The 15740-nt window shown below is 51.3% G+C and overlaps 1 protein-coding gene across 4 annotated transcripts in view; it reads left to right on the top strand.

The window, feature by feature from the left end:
• Positions 1 to 15740, top strand: part of DYRK1A (dual specificity tyrosine phosphorylation regulated kinase 1A) — a 1390196-nt gene that overhangs the window by 434778 nt on the left and 939678 nt on the right. For 3 of the 4 annotated variants that reach the window (XM_069636083.1, XM_069636082.1, XM_069636084.1), the window contains exon 5: positions 15630 to 15722. In XM_069636083.1, coding sequence (XP_069492184.1) covers positions 15630 to 15722 — 93 coding nt within the window. Of the gene's footprint in view, positions 1 to 7547; positions 7664 to 15629; positions 15723 to 15740 lie in introns of all 4 variants that reach the window. The other variant, XM_069636085.1, reaches the window with a different exon arrangement.

The raw sequence follows: 15740 nt of genomic DNA, 5'->3' as shown, positions 1-15740 counted from the left end.
CGGCTCTAATGCCTGACAGGCAGCTCACTGGCTCCCAGTTAAAGAATGCATCTGTTTCAAACTCCTTACTCACAAATGCCTCACCTTCACAGTGCCCTCATATCATGCATAGACTATAACCAAACCCTTTCACACTAGACCTATCGGGATACACTACATTAACCAGCTTCACACTCCCCACATCAACGGGTCAAAAGCGGGTGGGTTAGGTTTCCCTTGCATAGCCGCTAAGCTATGGAACGCCCTACCCACAGACGTCAGAGCAGAAACCTCACTCCTTAAGCTTCCGAAAAACAAACTCTATCTACATATTCATCTAACCCTCTATGTTTCTGCTAGATCTTCATGCCTGTACAAATGAATTCAATTGTTCACCATAACTGTAACTAAGTAACCTGTCTGTAACCTGCGCCACAATGCCTCCAGGCTGTTTAGCGCTTAACAAATGCGAATAAATAAAATAAATATATACTTCTGAGGCTTGTGGAATCTTAGATCACATGTTGTGCATATGGCGACATCTAGTGGAAGCTGCCGAGTATTATAGTTGTTTTCGAAACTCTAAAAGGGGCATCGACAGGGAATGCCAGTAATGCTATTCCCTAATGTGCCGTCCAGTGTACCTATGATCCTTCACGCATCGAGGTCCCTCAGATTGTTTTTTCTGCCATTCTAGACGGGCACGTATAGTGGAGTTCCTCTTTCAGCGTAAAGCCATTTACTTATTTCAATTATCGATAGTTCAGCTTTCTATCCTTTACGTCACCGAACATCGAAACATCACGCCAGTGAAGACAAACTGCCCGTGGAAAGACTACAGCGACGGACCGCTCGGCCTTGGAAGGCCGCCCCGGGCCTAAGCCCAGACAGTAGTGAGAGAAGGGGGGGGGGGCTGATTTTAGGATGTATATACCCCTTTCCTGGCACTATTTACGCCCAGCTGCCATAGCTTGTAGTTATGGACAAGACCCCATTTAAATTTTGCCCCAAGTGCTATCGAAACATTTCTGTGGATCGATAAGCGTTTAGTCTGTAACTGGTGTCTCGCAAGAGACCACGTGGAAGGGTCTTGTCGAGCTTGTAGGCTCCTGAAGCCCAAGACTTTAAAGGACCGATCCACAAAACGCTGGGCACACTACGCCAGTCACTTTGTAGCCATGAAGTTAGAAGGCGCTTTCAGCGATAGCAGTAAAACCGCTTCTTGTCGCTAAGAGGTCCACTTCTGGAGTGCCCAACAGCAAAAAATGCCTGTGAGGATCTCTGTTCAGTTCCCACTCGTAGCTGACAATTACCTGTCGGCTGAGGGCATCCGCAGTGACATTCAGCTGGCCTGGGATGTGAACCGCTACCAGCCAGATACCATGCTGAATGGCCCATTCCGGGATCTGAATCGCAAGATCCACAAGAGGAGACTTGGTATCCCCCCACCCCCCTGCTTGTTGCTATAGAACATGGACACCGCATTGTCTGTGCATACATGGACCACCTTGTTGACAATACCTGGTTTGAATGCTTTCAGCGCCAGGAATATAGCCAGAAGCTCCAGATAATTTATATGAAGTTGTCTGTCCTGTGGCGACCAGGGATCTGAAACTTGAAGATGATCCAGCGTCGCACCCTAACCCAGAAGGGTGGAGTCCGTTGTGACAGTCAATAGCGGGCAAGGGTCCTGGAAGGGAGCGCCCACCGACAGATTGCGGAGAGACGCCACCACAAGAGGTCCGTCCTCATGAACGATGGAACCAGTATCATTTTGGAAATGGAACCACTGCCGGAAGCCATGAGCTCCGAAGAGCCATCTGCATCTGCATCCTCTTGAAACTAGCAAGAGGAAGAGCCAGCATGCACAAAGCCATGAGGCCCAGAAGCCTCAAACCACCAGGCCGACATGCTCTGACTGCATAAACACCTGACACATGGCGAACAGATCTGCCATTCTGTCCCCAGTCAGGTATACCTTGCAATTGATAGTGTTTCAACGAAAACCCAGGAAAATACTGTCCTGAGACAGTCGTGGAGGATTTCTGCCAGTTCACCAACAGCCCAAGGTGGAACAGAAGCTAGAGGAGAGACTGAAGGTTGCTTGAGGCTTTCAGTGGACAGGGAATGCGCAACAGCCAGTCCAAAATACGGATACCCTGAAGCTGAAGATAAGCTGCGATGACCAATATCCTTGTAAAGACACGCAGTGCCGAGGTGAGACCAAAAGGGAGCGCACGAAACTGGAAATGCTCCTTCCCCATGGAAAACGGTAGGTATTTCCGATGCGGGCTCCAAATGAGGATATGCATGCAAGCATCCTGAAGGTCCACCATGCTGAGCCAGTCGCCCTTCTGAGGAGAGGACTTTATCTTGCTGTGGGGTGATCATCTTGAATTTCTCTTGGGGAAGAGAAAGGTTGAACTGGGAAAGGTCTAGGATTGTGCGCAGGCCAGCATGGTTGGGTTTGGGCACCGTGAGCTGACAGGAGTAGAAGCCCTCCCCTCGCTCCCCTAGGGGAACGGGTTCCACCACCTTGAGATCCAGAAGCTTCTAGACTTCGGCTCTGAGGGAGGGCGTCCCCGACTGCTGGAAAGGAAGATTGAAGGGTGGGGTAGGGAGAAGGGGTAAGGGAGAAGGGGCAAGCGGAAGCCCGTCTGAGATACTGACGAGACCCACCGCTCCTCTGATGGTCTGCCATGCCTCCCAGTGAGACACAATGCAACCTCCCGCCTGAGTCTCGTGCGAGCGCAAAAAACCTTCATAGAGCAGGTTTCTCTGAGGCGGGACCCCCAGATCTTGAGAAGTAGACTGAGGACCAAGAGAAAAACTGGCCTTGTTGCTGACCGGAATTTCCAGCTGGATGATCGACTGTGTTTTCCGACCTAGAAAGCCCCGAAACCAGAGGAAGACCAAGGCTGCGAAGGCGTTCGGAGCACTAAAAGGTGGATTTACCAGAACAGACAAAGACTTGGCCGTCTGAGTGCTGTCCTTTTTGTTTTAGTCAGCTCTACGTCTGTTGACGAATGGAACCGTTCTTTGCCTCAAAGGGCAGGTCCAGAACTTTATCCTGCACCTCCTTGGAAAACTTTGTGGCGTGAAGCCAAGCCTGACAAGACGTGTTCACGCCAAGCATGTGGCCCCGAGCCGAGGTGTCAACATGGTGCGCTGCAGCATCAAGCATATCCTGCACCAGCCTTAAAATCATCCAGCTTGTCCGTCCGAATGAACTCTTCAAATTCCAACAGACCTATTCATATTTTCATGTTCGCCCCTGCTAAAATGAGCTCTGCGGTCGCCTGGCGCAACTGCAGAACCGAAATAGCAAAGATCTTCCTTCCCAAAGAGTCAATCAGCTTGTCCTCTTTGGCTAGAACCTGAGCCGCCGATGTAGATGACACTGAAGCAGGTCTGGATTGAAGCGTAGCGGCTGCCACCACTGTGGAGGAAGGAAGCAGGCAAGACGCTAAGGCTACCACCAGTATGAAGCCTATAACTAGTGTCAATCTTTTGTTAACATGCAGCCCAGAGTGTGGCTTATCCCAGACTTTGCGGACCTCGGCCAAAACGTCCTTCTGAAAGAACAAGCCGGTGCGCTCCTGTGGAGACTATGTGAACGCCCCGAAAACACCCTTTCCAGCGCAGGGGGTGCCTCAGGTACTGGAACATCCAGAAGAGACGTGTCCAGGTCATGGAAAGCCCTAACAGTGGGGCTGGTCATCCCCATCCTGATTCCCTTGCGTGTCATCCAATGCATCCGGATTGACCTGTCATGTCTGGCTTAGCCTAAAACTTGTCAATTGGAGACCAGGGCGGCGGAGGCGGAAGGGCTGGAAATGGGCCAACTGGTAGAGGTGGGACAGCTGCCGGAACTGGTGCTGTGACAGGAACCGTCCGAACGGAACCAGGCCCTGGGGGCACATTTCCTTAAAAAGACCTCTGAAATATTCCTTCATGGGGTCGGAATGAATCGGCTTCTGAAATTTTCCGAAGAATGCATCCTCCGCCAAAGGCTTAGACACTGTGGCTGGAGGAAGCCTCTCATGAGCGTAATAGCTCCAGGGCCACAAAGGAGAGGGTTGCCAAGAGGGGCCCCCACCAGCCGGGTTGACTTAGATCAATGGCGCAGACGCCGCAGGGAGCGAGACCGAGTGCTGTAATGGCATCCGAGCATTCCAGTCATAAACTGGATGAAACTGTGCACCATGAAAACGTTGTTCACCCGAAAAGATGCTCCCAACGCCGATGGTATAGGTGTAAGGAAAGAGTCCAAAATGGCTGTCCCAGTTCTCGCAGCAACGGCCGCTATTTTGTCAACGCCTGAAGAGAACTGCGTCACGTGTGTGAGTGAAGCCGGGGTCTCCAGACAGGTCAGGGTCTTGACTTTAGCCTTGACACAAGGAACCTCGGCAGAGCCGGTATTGTGGAGTAGGATGTTTCTGAGACATACTAATAGGCAAATTAGCCTCTGTTACTGGTGTTGCCAACGTTCCTCTTTCAGAGGAATTACGGTCAGCGACCTCACTCTGTGCCCCCTCAACAGAACCAGTATCCCCACAAGAGAGGGACCGATGAGGAACCCACCTCGCCGACAATACCTTAATAGGCCCCTCAGTTCTATCTGTCACCTTAGCCTCCGATAGAGGAAACTCGGACCCTAGTCCGGTAACGGCTCCCTCAGGAGGGGCCTGAAACCTTTGCTCGGTACAGAAAACCTCAATAGAGGCCTCGGGGTGCGCCCCGGTGTCTGTCTGGGAAGCTCCAGACAAGGAGACCACGAAGCAAGCTGCGGTACCCACCGCCTCAGTAGAACTGGCCCGTTGAATAGGCCCCACAGGAGGGGCCTCGGATTGCAATCCGCTGTGAGTAGGCCCTTTACGGAGACCCTCAGAGAAAACTCTGGTACTTTTCTGAGGCCTAGAAGGCACCTTGGGGAGGCCACCAGTGACTGAGCTTTTAAAGCCCCTCCCGGACCGGGAAGACCCCGGGAAAGAGTCCACTGGTCGGGGTGCCCTAAAAACTAAACAATTTACTGGGCGTCTCTTCTTGTCGATGAAAATCTGAAAATGCAGAGGAGGAACACGCTGGAACACCTCCTCCCACCGTTCCAGACAACGTTGAAGAGCCCAGACTGAAAGGGAATAGTAGTAGAAGCAGGAATCCCACCGGTGATCCGGACCCAAACACTCTAAACAGAGGATGGGGATCCGCCCTAGCGAAACGTTGTTCGCAGGAAGAACAATTAGGAAAATCTAATCGAAACAGCATAGACTATTACGCGACTGCTAAACCGTAGCAGGAGAGGACGACACTGGAAGATGCTAGTGCGCCCAGTCCCGAACGTGTGGAGAAAAGGACTGATGGGCGATGCGCTGGGCGGAGCTAAGGAGGGCGGGGTTACAGCTGCGTGCGGTACCCCGCATAAAGAGGACACATTTTTAAAAATGTGATGCTTTTTACAAAGTGCGTTGGTCCCATCCCACAGGATGGAGGAATGTCCTATAAGTATGGAGGAACGGGGACAGGACGTAGGAGTAAGGGATTACATGGCAACACTGGATATGAAAGATGCCTATTTTCATATTTCAATGTTCCCAGGGCACAGAAGCTTCTTGCATTTCAAGATAGCGAACCACCACCAATTCATAGTGCTACCCTTCATAATAGCATCTGCTCCAAGGGTATTCACAAAGGTACTGGCGGTGGTGGCAGCACACCTGCGCAGGGAGACAATCCCAGTGTACCCTTACCTGGATGACGGGCTCATTACAGGGGAGTCACCCCTTAATTTGCAAACAGAACATTCAAAGGACTTTCAACCTTCTCTTTCAATTAGGCTTCTCAATAAATGAGAAAAAATCAAGCATAGTGCCAAGCACAACTGAATAGTTCCTAAGAGCTGTCCTAAACACAGAAGATGGTTTGGTCTTTCAGTCAGAGAAAAGAGTTCAAATATGCTGTTGCAAATAACATTTATCAGGCCGGCTGCCAGACAAGGGTGCGCAAAGCGATGTGCTTGCTAGGCATGATGGCATCTTGCATTTACTTGGTTCCACACGTGCGCCTGTGACCCATGCAGGAGTGGTTGCCGAAACAATGGCCTCGGGCAAGCGGTGAGTGGGATGATCTAGTGGTGGTTTCGCCAACACTGGTACAAAGTCTTCGCTGGTGGACGAGAGAAAATCTATTGAAGGGGAAACACTTCTACGATCCAGAGATGCAGGCGATTATCACAACAGATGTGTCTCTTGCTGGATAGGGGGCCTACTACCTTCACCACACAGCTCAGGGTCTGGTCTTGCACAAGAGCTCAGATCCACATCAATCTGCTAGAACTTCAGGCAGTATACAAGGCCCTTCAGCCGTTCGAAACCTACTTAATGAACCAATCCGTGCAGGTCCTGACAGACAGCACTAGAGCTATGTTTTACATAAACAAGGGGGCACACGTTCTCCAAATCTGTCCAAACTTGCACAGCAGATCTGGAAATGGGCACAAACGGAAAATATTCTTATTGTCACAGCACGTTCCAGGGGAACTCAACTCTCTCGCAGACTCATTGAGCAGAGATCCCCTACCAGAAGTATACTAATGGCAACTTCACACACAGGTCCTAGAACACCTCTTCTCTCTATGGGGTTTCCCCACAATAGACTTGTTAGCTACAAGTGAAAAAAGCAATGCCCAGACTTTGCGTCCAGGTTTCCCCAGACAGGATCCAAGGGGAGCGCCCTGTGGATGAACTGGTCGGGGTAGTTTGCTTACGCTTTTCCCTCCCCAACACCTCTAATGAGGAAGGTGGTGAACAAGATCCAAAAGGAACTGATGACACTCCTCCTATTTGCTCCTATGTGGGCAAGACGACCCTGGTATCCACATCTGCGCAAACTGGCGATGTGCAATCCCATCAAACTCCCAGGCCCGTACAACCTGCTCTCCCAGCACGGGGGCCTAACAGTGCATCCTCTCTCGCTCAATGAGGGATCATGGGTACAGTGGACGTCACACTAGGGATAGTATTATTGGCATGCCCTGTCAAAGTCCCTTTTTGAGTTTAAAAAACAAATGTAATACTCTGCATCTTCCATTAGATGTCGCCCTATGCACAGCCTGTGAAGCTAAGCAGGTACAAGCATCAGAAATAAGATTACGGCGAGTAAATCCCTCATCTCCCAAACTGTTAAATTCACATAGTTGGGTGTTCTGTAATTGTTTACCTTGGGAGCCAAAAGTAGCTACTGTAGCCAAGCCATCAAGATAACCAGGCCCCTATAGGCAACAAGAAGGAGCTAAACTGCCTGTTCACTTCTATTTTCGAACCCAGCTTCCTCATCTGTGTCCCTCCACTCTTCAGTCCCTTAACGATCTATTTGTCCTTTAAGCAATACGCCCCGAGCTCGGCGGGTATTACCGCTTCAGGTATTGCCCTGGCACCCAAAGTTACAGACCCGAGGGAAGGGGAATATTGCTATTAGTATTGCTTTAGTGTTTTGCAACTGAAGAAAGATTTTTAAAAGATGGCTACCATGGACCGTGGTACATAGTCCTTTCTCCCTTTCCATTGCAGCCATCTGAAAAAGTAACCAGACAAGAAAGATGGCCACCATGGAATGGGAGAAGGAACTACATGTTGATGGCCGGAACATCAAGGGATGTGGCGGCGCCCGGTACCTTGTCGAGCCGGTAAGGATGCGGCGAGGGACAATTAGATCACTTGTTTGTGCAAACATTGACCCTCTTGGGGTATTATTATCCTTTATTGCATAAATGCTGTCTGAGTGCCACACCATGTAGAGCTTATTTTGGCATACAAGACTGCACATAGCATATGGTATTCATAACATAGCATTGTTGCTTTAAATTTCTTAACGTTTTTATTTTTGTTCTCCTTTTTGCATTCTGTTAATTCTAGCACATGCTTTGCTTTATTTAACCTGTATTGTGTATTTGTATTTTTGTGTTTTGTTTATTTATATTGCGGGCCTGGCCAAAAGGCATCTGGGCGCATTTCTTAAAGATTACAGGTTGCAGAGTATGCAAATCACATACAGTGCAAAATACAGTCTACTTACAAGAAATGTACATTACAAGGGTGAGGAAATCAAAAACGGTACATTTACAGTGTATTATCCTGGGTATTGTACAATAAATTACAAGGTAATGGTCAGGTCAGCAGAGCCGGTCGACCTGGCAAATCAAGCAGCTGGCTAGCAATGTTATCAGTGTTAGTTATTGTGGGCAGTCGGATAGATGTGGGCTTTGTGAATCCTGCGCAAAGAGCCACAAATTGGCTTTACTATTGAAGGAGTGATAAGTGGGATCAGCTCTGAGTGGGTTGGGAAGTGAATTCCACAATTTTGCGGCGAGGACTGGAAAGCTAGTTCCTACTGCTTTCTGCAGCTTAAACCTCGGCAGTGAGTGTGTGAGCTTGGGCTGATCTCGGAGGGCGGATGGAAGTATGATGCGTGAAATTGTTTGCACGGTATTCCGTGGCCTGGTTAGGCTGGCATTTATGCACGAGTGCTAGGGTTTTGAGAGAGATTCTCTGGGAAACCGGGAGCCATTGTAGACTGAGTCTGGTGTCGGAGATATGTTGATTCCTAGGAATAATTATGGCTGCCATAATAGTATTCTGGGATACCTGTAACTTGTTGAGGTTCCTTTGACTCGTCCCTTGATAAAGGACATTGTAATAGTCCATTTTTTTACAAGCTGAGGCTTCTTGCAAGGATGATGCAGTTAGAGGAGGTAAGGTATGGGCGACATGCTTTAATGAGTTTGCATGTGTAGGCTGACGTTGAAACAATGGTATTAGTTTGTCTTGTGAGACAGGGTGGAATCCAGATAAATGCCTAAAGAGTTTGTCATTTGATACCTTGTTATTGCCATCAAGAACTAATGTTTTGAAGGCTGGATCCAGTCTATTGAGTCTGTAATGGGAGCCGAGGATGAGTAGCTCTGTCTTCTCGTCATTAAGGCAGAGCCCATGTTGAGCCATCCAAGCCTGGATGACCTGGTGGACATGGTTTAAGGCTTTGGAGTCGACCGAGTGGTCACCAGTGATAGGATTGAGTATTTGGTTGTCATCTGCGTAGTTGGTATAGATGACACCGAAATAGTCAAGAATATCGAATAGAGGCTTTGTGAACACGTTATTAAGTGTCGGTGAAACACAGGAACCTTGCGAGACCCCACACAGGACTGGCGAGGGTTCAGCAGCGGCTGATGGGGAGAAGACCCTCATGGATCTGTTTGACCGAAAGGATCTGATCCAAGAGGTGGCTTCTTCTGAGAAGTGGGCAGCAAATTTGAGGTGATGGCAGAGAATTTGGTGGTTAACCAGAATGTGTACCAATTGTGTATTATAGTTGTGGGACATAAAAACAAAGTAATATCTTTAATTCTGAAAAATTCAAGCGTGGAACTTGAGCCCTTTTTAGGTCCCCATTGTATGCTGGGATGGACAAGTGTTCCGTGATTACAATAGTTGTGGTCTGTTAGGTAACTCTGTTGGCATAGTGATTGGTCAACCAGCTGATCATATACTTATGTGGCTGTATTGATATATATTGGGGGCTTGAACGTTTGTCAGTGACCGATTTGGTCATGCTGCATACATTTAAAAAAAAAAACCTGTTCATTATATGGAAGAGTACCAAATCTAATTTTTCGAGGGGATTGGGTCCTCCGACGTATTCCATATCTGACATGTAATCACCACAGCTGTGCTGCTTCGGAAACTTTTTTTGGCGTCTGCGTCGATGCGCTGACGTCGAGGGCCTCGTCCGACGTCATCCGATGTGATAAGTAGGACGCACGACGCCCGTAGCCTCAGTTCCGTTTTTTCTGCGAACGTGTTGCTTCGTAAATCTCGGTTAACGCCTTGACTCTTTGGAGTTCGGTTCTTCGAACCTGTTCGTTTTGTGAAAATCCTTCGTGTGAAGATGTCTTCTACTTCGTCTTCGACCCCGCGTCCGGGTTTCAAGAAGTGCGGGGAGTGTGGGTCCAAGATGTCGGTGACGGACTCGCACGACGCCTGCCTCTGGTGCCTCGGGGAGGCCCACGACACAGATGACTATCGACTGCCAGTCGCTCACGTCCAAAGCCTTACGCGAACGTAAGAAGAAGTTGTCGGTAGGTCGGGTGTCCAAGCCCAGGAAGTCGAAGTCTGCGGGGCTTTCGACGGATGATTCGAGGGGTGACTCTCCGCGTCATCGTCGGAATTCTCGTGGGTCTCCCTCTAGGAGTCGGTCTCGCAACTCCTCAGCCTCTTCGAGGCATTCCCGGAAGCGCCGACACCGGTCGTCTTCCAGGTCCTCTTCGGTGGACTCTGCCCGGCACGTCGCTTACCCCACCAGCCGTGCGACGCCGGAGGAATGGGCTTCCTTCGGGAAGAAAATGCTGGCGATTCTTGAGTCGCAGGGTACTAAGCCGTCCGCGCCCCCGAGTGGGGTCGGTCGTGGAAGGTTGAGAGACACAGCTCGCAAGAGTGGTCGGCACGAGTCCCGGGAGAGGTCCCGTTTGGACAAGGAGACTCGTTCTCGACGTACCTGTTCCAGGTCCCGGTCCTCGACGCGTTCGAGACCGCATGCACCTGTGAGGTCTTCGAGGAAGACATCGACGTCTGAGGCGTCGAGGGCGTCGACAGGATTTCTCGAGGCTCCGGCTCCGAGGAAGTCGTCGAAGCCGTCGACGCTCAGGTCGTCGAGGGACACGCTCAGGGCTCCGGCTTCGAGGGCTGTGTCGACGCCGCCGATGCTGGAGGCGCTGCATCTGACGTCGACGCCGAATTCCTAGACGCCGATCCTCTCAGCGCCGATGCCGGTTCTCTCGACGCCGGCGCCGATTCGCTTGACGCCATCGACGCCTTTCGTGTCGGAGGTACCCCGTGGCACGCAAGAGACCCCCTAGGAAGGCTCTGGTTAAGAGCAAGCACTCTCGGGTGCCTTCTTTTCGCCACCTGGACTATATTTCAGAGGCGGATGAGGATTCTGATGGCCTGGTTCCTAGTCAGGTTCCAGATGAAATTGTCTTGGGCCATAGTCAGTTTGACGATTTGAGACAGTCACTGCATGATGCCAGTGGACTGGACACCTCTCCGGAGGTGGAGTTTTGTAGGCCTGAGCCTGGCTCTCATGCCGATTCCTCGTACCGGCGCCTTATGGCTAGGGTTTCTGAGTACTTGGGATGGTCTGCTCCCCCAGGGGAGTTTGTGCAGGATGATCTGACGGACATCCTTGATGTTGGTCCCCCAACTGATCCGGTACTGCCGTTCCATATGGCTTTACAGAGAAGGGTGGCGGCGGCTTGGACTGCTCCGGAGAGTCTCCCGGCGGTGGGCAGATCCTTGTCTCGAAAATACCGTCCAGCCAGTAGCGACCCCTGCTACTTGACCAGGCACCCCACTCCGGAGAGTTTGGTGGTGCAGGTGGCCACGGCCCCGGCAAAGCAGGCGTCGTACCCTACCATCCCTCCTGATAGGGACGACAAACGTTTTGATGGCTGGGCGATGGAAGTGTTTTCTTCTGGTGGTATGGCGCTTCAGGCGGCCAACTCCATTTGTGCCTTGTCTCGTTTCACACACACACTGTGGAACTGTGTTGCGTTAGCGGCTGAACATATTCCCGAAGGGGACGAACAGGATGGTTTCCTTGCTATGGTCCAGGATGGTAAGGATGCCATGTGTGAGTCCGTTCAGTCGGGTTTGGACTTAGCTGAATGCGTCAGTAGGTCCATGGCGGCGAGCACCGTAATACGCAGGTTTGCCTGGTTGCGGAAGTCGGGGTTTGCTCCTGATGTGCAGTCCCAGCTCCTCAACATGCCCTTTGACGGTGAACACCTTTTTGGCAGCAAGGCTGACGAGAGCCTTGAGAGGTTGCAGACCTCAAAAGCTGCAGCGAAGTCGTTGGGCGCTGCAGTTCGCCAACCTCCGCCTTTTCGTCCTAGGGGACAGCAGTGGAGGTGTGGTTCCTTTCGCTATTACTCCTTCAGTAAAGCGAGAGGACCTGGCAGTCAGAGGCCAACGCAGGGGTACCAGAGGTGGACGACAGGGTACCCGTGGTGCCAAGGCCGCTCGGGCAGTTGCCTCTTTGCCCTCAGGTAACGCCGCAGCCGCTCCCATTCAGTCATGAGGCCATGTCCCATGCTTCGCCGGTTGGGGGAAGGCTGGCGCAGCATCTTGTAGAGTGGCAAGCCATTACTTCAGATGTGTGGGTTCTGGAGATCATAACCCACGGCTACTGTCTTCCCTTTCGGCACAGGCCTCGCGACAATCCACCGGGGAACCTCTCTTTGCAGAGTCCGGATCCGCTCCTTGCGCAGGAAATTCAAGCCCTGCTGGAGAAAGGCGCCATAGAACTGGTGCCTGTAGCGGAGAGGAACAAGGGATGGTATTCCCCTTATTTTTTGATTTCGAAGAAAGACGGGGGATTGAGACCCATCATGGACTTGCGCGGTTTGAACAAACTCCTCAGGAAGGACAAGTTCAAGATGGTTACTCTCTCTCAAGTCCTCCAGGCCCTTCAGCTTCAGGACTGGTTGGTGTCACTCGACCTCAAGGATGCTTACTTCCATGTGCCGATCCATCCGAAGCACAAGAAGTACCTGAGGTTCGCGGTTGGCGACTTGCACTTTCAGTTTCGGATCCTGCCGTTCGGATTGACCTCCGCCCGAGGGTTTTCACCAAGCTCATGGTGGTGGTGGCAGCGCATCTCAGGCAAGGGGGGATTCACGTCTACCTCACCCTGGACGATTGGTTGATCAGGGGGAGCTCTCCCGAGCAAGTCCTGGATCATCTGTCCGTCACCTGCCACTCCCTTCACAGACTGGGTTTCTCCCTCAATTTAAAGAAGTCCCATTTGACGCCAACACAGCGGCTCCAGTACATCGGAGCAGTGCTCGACACTTCCCTGGGGCAGTGTTTTCCTCCCCAGGTGAGGGCTCTTCACATTCAGCAGATGGTGCACAAGTTTCAGCATGCCCAGACGCTCCCAGCGTTCGAGTTCTTGAGGTTGCTCGGCCTCATGGCATCCTGCATTCTTCTGGTGCCAGAGGCTCGCCTGCGGATGAGATCTTTGCAGTGGGCGCTCAAGACGCAATGGTCGCAGTCCTCCGGCAGGATGTCGGACCCGGTTCAGGTGCCGCCCTCGGTCGCCCGGGACCTTCTGTGGTGGGCCGTCGAAGGCAACTTGATGAAGGGGGCTCCATTTTGGCTTCCCTGGCCGGAGGTGACGATCGTGACGGATGCATCCTTCACGGGTTGGGGAGCTCACGCCAACGGGCTGACAGTCAGCAGTCGTTGGTCTCCGTCGGAGTCCAGACTCCATATCAATCTGTTGGAGCTGAGGGCCGTCAGGCTAGCCCTGAAGGCTTTTCTGCCGACTGTGCGAGGAAAGAGTGTCCTGATCCTGACCGACAACACAGTGGCCATGCACTACCTCAACAAAAAGGGGGGGGCAGGGTCACTTCCTCTGTGCAGGGAGGCGATGCAGCTCGAGTTCTGGGCCATCCAGCAGGAAGTTTTGATCTCGGCAGTTCATCTGGCCGGAGACGAAAACGTGACGGCGGACGCTCTGAGCAGGCAGAGCACGATCTCTCACGAGTGGGAGTTGGCTCAGGAGATTCTCCTGGAGATCTTCGCCCTTTGGGGGACCCCTCAAGTGGATCTCTTCGCCTTCAGTGTCAACCGGAAGTGCAAAAGGTTTTGCTCGCGGGAATTTCCTCCAAAAGGAGCCTTAGGAGACGCGTTCGTGGTGGAGTGGTCATTCCCGCTGCTGTACGCGTTTCCTCCAGTCCCCGTCATCCCGCAAGTGCTGCGGAGGTTACGGAAGTTCGGTTCCCGGATGATCCTCATTGCTCCGACGTGGTACCCGGACCTTCTCGACTTGTCCATCTGCCCTCCGCGTCGTCTTCACTACCGAGACGATCTGCTCTCACGGGAGTGGGGTCAGGTTCTCCATCCAGAGGTCAGATCCCTCAACCTTCACGCTTGGCTTCTGAAAGGTTGAGGTATAGGGATTGAACCTCCCTGAAGACGTGATGGAGGTGTTGCTTTCGGCCCGAAGGCCAGCAACAAAGTCTCTGTACCGTTGCCGTTGGCGTAAGTTCTGCGACTGGTGCAGAGTTCAGAATGTGGATCCTTTTGCATGTGACATCCCCATGGTTCTGTCCTTTTTACTTTCTTTGGCCCACAGGGGCTTGCAAGTGGGTACCATTAAAGGTTACCTGGCGGCGCTGTCCATCTTTAAGCGCTCGTCTGAAGAGTGTTCTTACTTTAAAATCCCTTTAATTTCTCCGTTTCTGAAAGGGCTCACTAATGTGTTCCCTCCGTCACCTTTCCTGGTGCCCGGTTGGGATTTAAACCTTGTTCTTAAGTTTCTTATGGGTGCTCCGTTTGAGCCTTTACATTCTTGCCCTTTGAGGCTGTTAACTCTGAAAACTGTTTTTAGTTGCGGTTACTTCCGCTCGCAGAGCGAGTGATATACAGGCACTTTCAGTTAAGCCACCCTTCACTGTATTTCACAAGGACAGGGTTGTCCTTAGAGTTCGTCCTTCTTTTCTTCCGAAGGTAGTGTCGGAATTTCATTTGGCCCAGAAGGTTGTTCTTCCGGCATTCTATCCTCCTCCGCATCCTGGTAAGGAAGAGGAGAGGCTCCATAGGCTTGATCCTAGGAGAGCTTTAAGCTTTTATGTTTCACGCATGTCCCAGGTCAGAGTGGACGATCAACTCTTTATTGGTTACGCTGGAAAGCGTTTGGGGCAAGCTGTGACGAAACAGACTTTGTCTCGCTGGATTATTTTGGCCATCTCGGAGTGCTACCGCTTGGCGGGTAAGGACCCACCGGCTGGCTTGCGGGCCCATTCTACCAGGGGTATGGCTGCGTCTACTGCCCTGCAGAGGGGTGTTCCTATTCGCAACATCTGTGATGCAGCCACCTGGGCTTCAGTACATACATTTGTACGTCACTATTCCCTAGATTCCATCCGAGCACAGGATCTGGCCTTTGGCAAGGTGATCCTTTGCTCTGCTATTTGATTGGCTATTATAAATTTTGATTCTAAATTCTTTCCCTCCTCCTTGCTCTGGTACTGCTTTGGGAGTCTGTCATAGATATGGAATACGTCGGAGGACCCAATCCCCTCGAAGAACAAGTTACTTTCTTACCTGGTAACGTTCTTTCGATGGGATGGTCCGACGATGTATTCCATATCGCTCCCGCCCTGCCTTCCCCGCGGCAGAATTTCTTTTGCGATTGCAGCTTACGTTCCGCAAGGCTTTGTGTCTGACTGGCAGTTGACTAGTGTCACACGTTCTGGGGGAAAAAACTACAACTGAGGCTACGGGCGTCGTGCGTCCTACTTATCACATCGGATGACGTCGGACGTCGGAGGAGGCCCTCGACGACGGCGCATCAACGTCATCGACGCAGTACGCAGACGCCGATAAAAGTTTCCGAAGCAGCACAGCTGTGGTGATTACATGTCATAGATATGGAATACGTCGTCGGACCATCCCATCGAAAGAACGTTACCAGGTAAGAAAGTAACTTGTTCTTCTAATTTTATCTTTGTTTTAAACTTTGGTCAGCATAAGCTTGTTGCTAGATCAGTTTATTTTAATGCATTCATTTTTTTTTAAATAATCTTTTAGAGGCGGATGCCCCAAGCTTTCCGTGATCCTACTACTGCTCCTCTGAGAAGGCTCTCGGTCGACTTGATCAAAACATACAAACACATCAATGAGGTAGGTGTGCACTTTGCA

This window comes from Ambystoma mexicanum, chromosome 7p, assembly GCF_040938575.1.
Source record: "Ambystoma mexicanum isolate Mex_15411 chromosome 7p, UKY_AmexF1_1, whole genome shotgun sequence".
NCBI classification, from domain to species: Eukaryota; Metazoa; Chordata; class Amphibia; order Caudata; family Ambystomatidae; genus Ambystoma; species Ambystoma mexicanum.
Note: the sequence above shows the minus strand (reverse complement) of the source record. Positions and strands in the feature narration are given on the sequence as shown.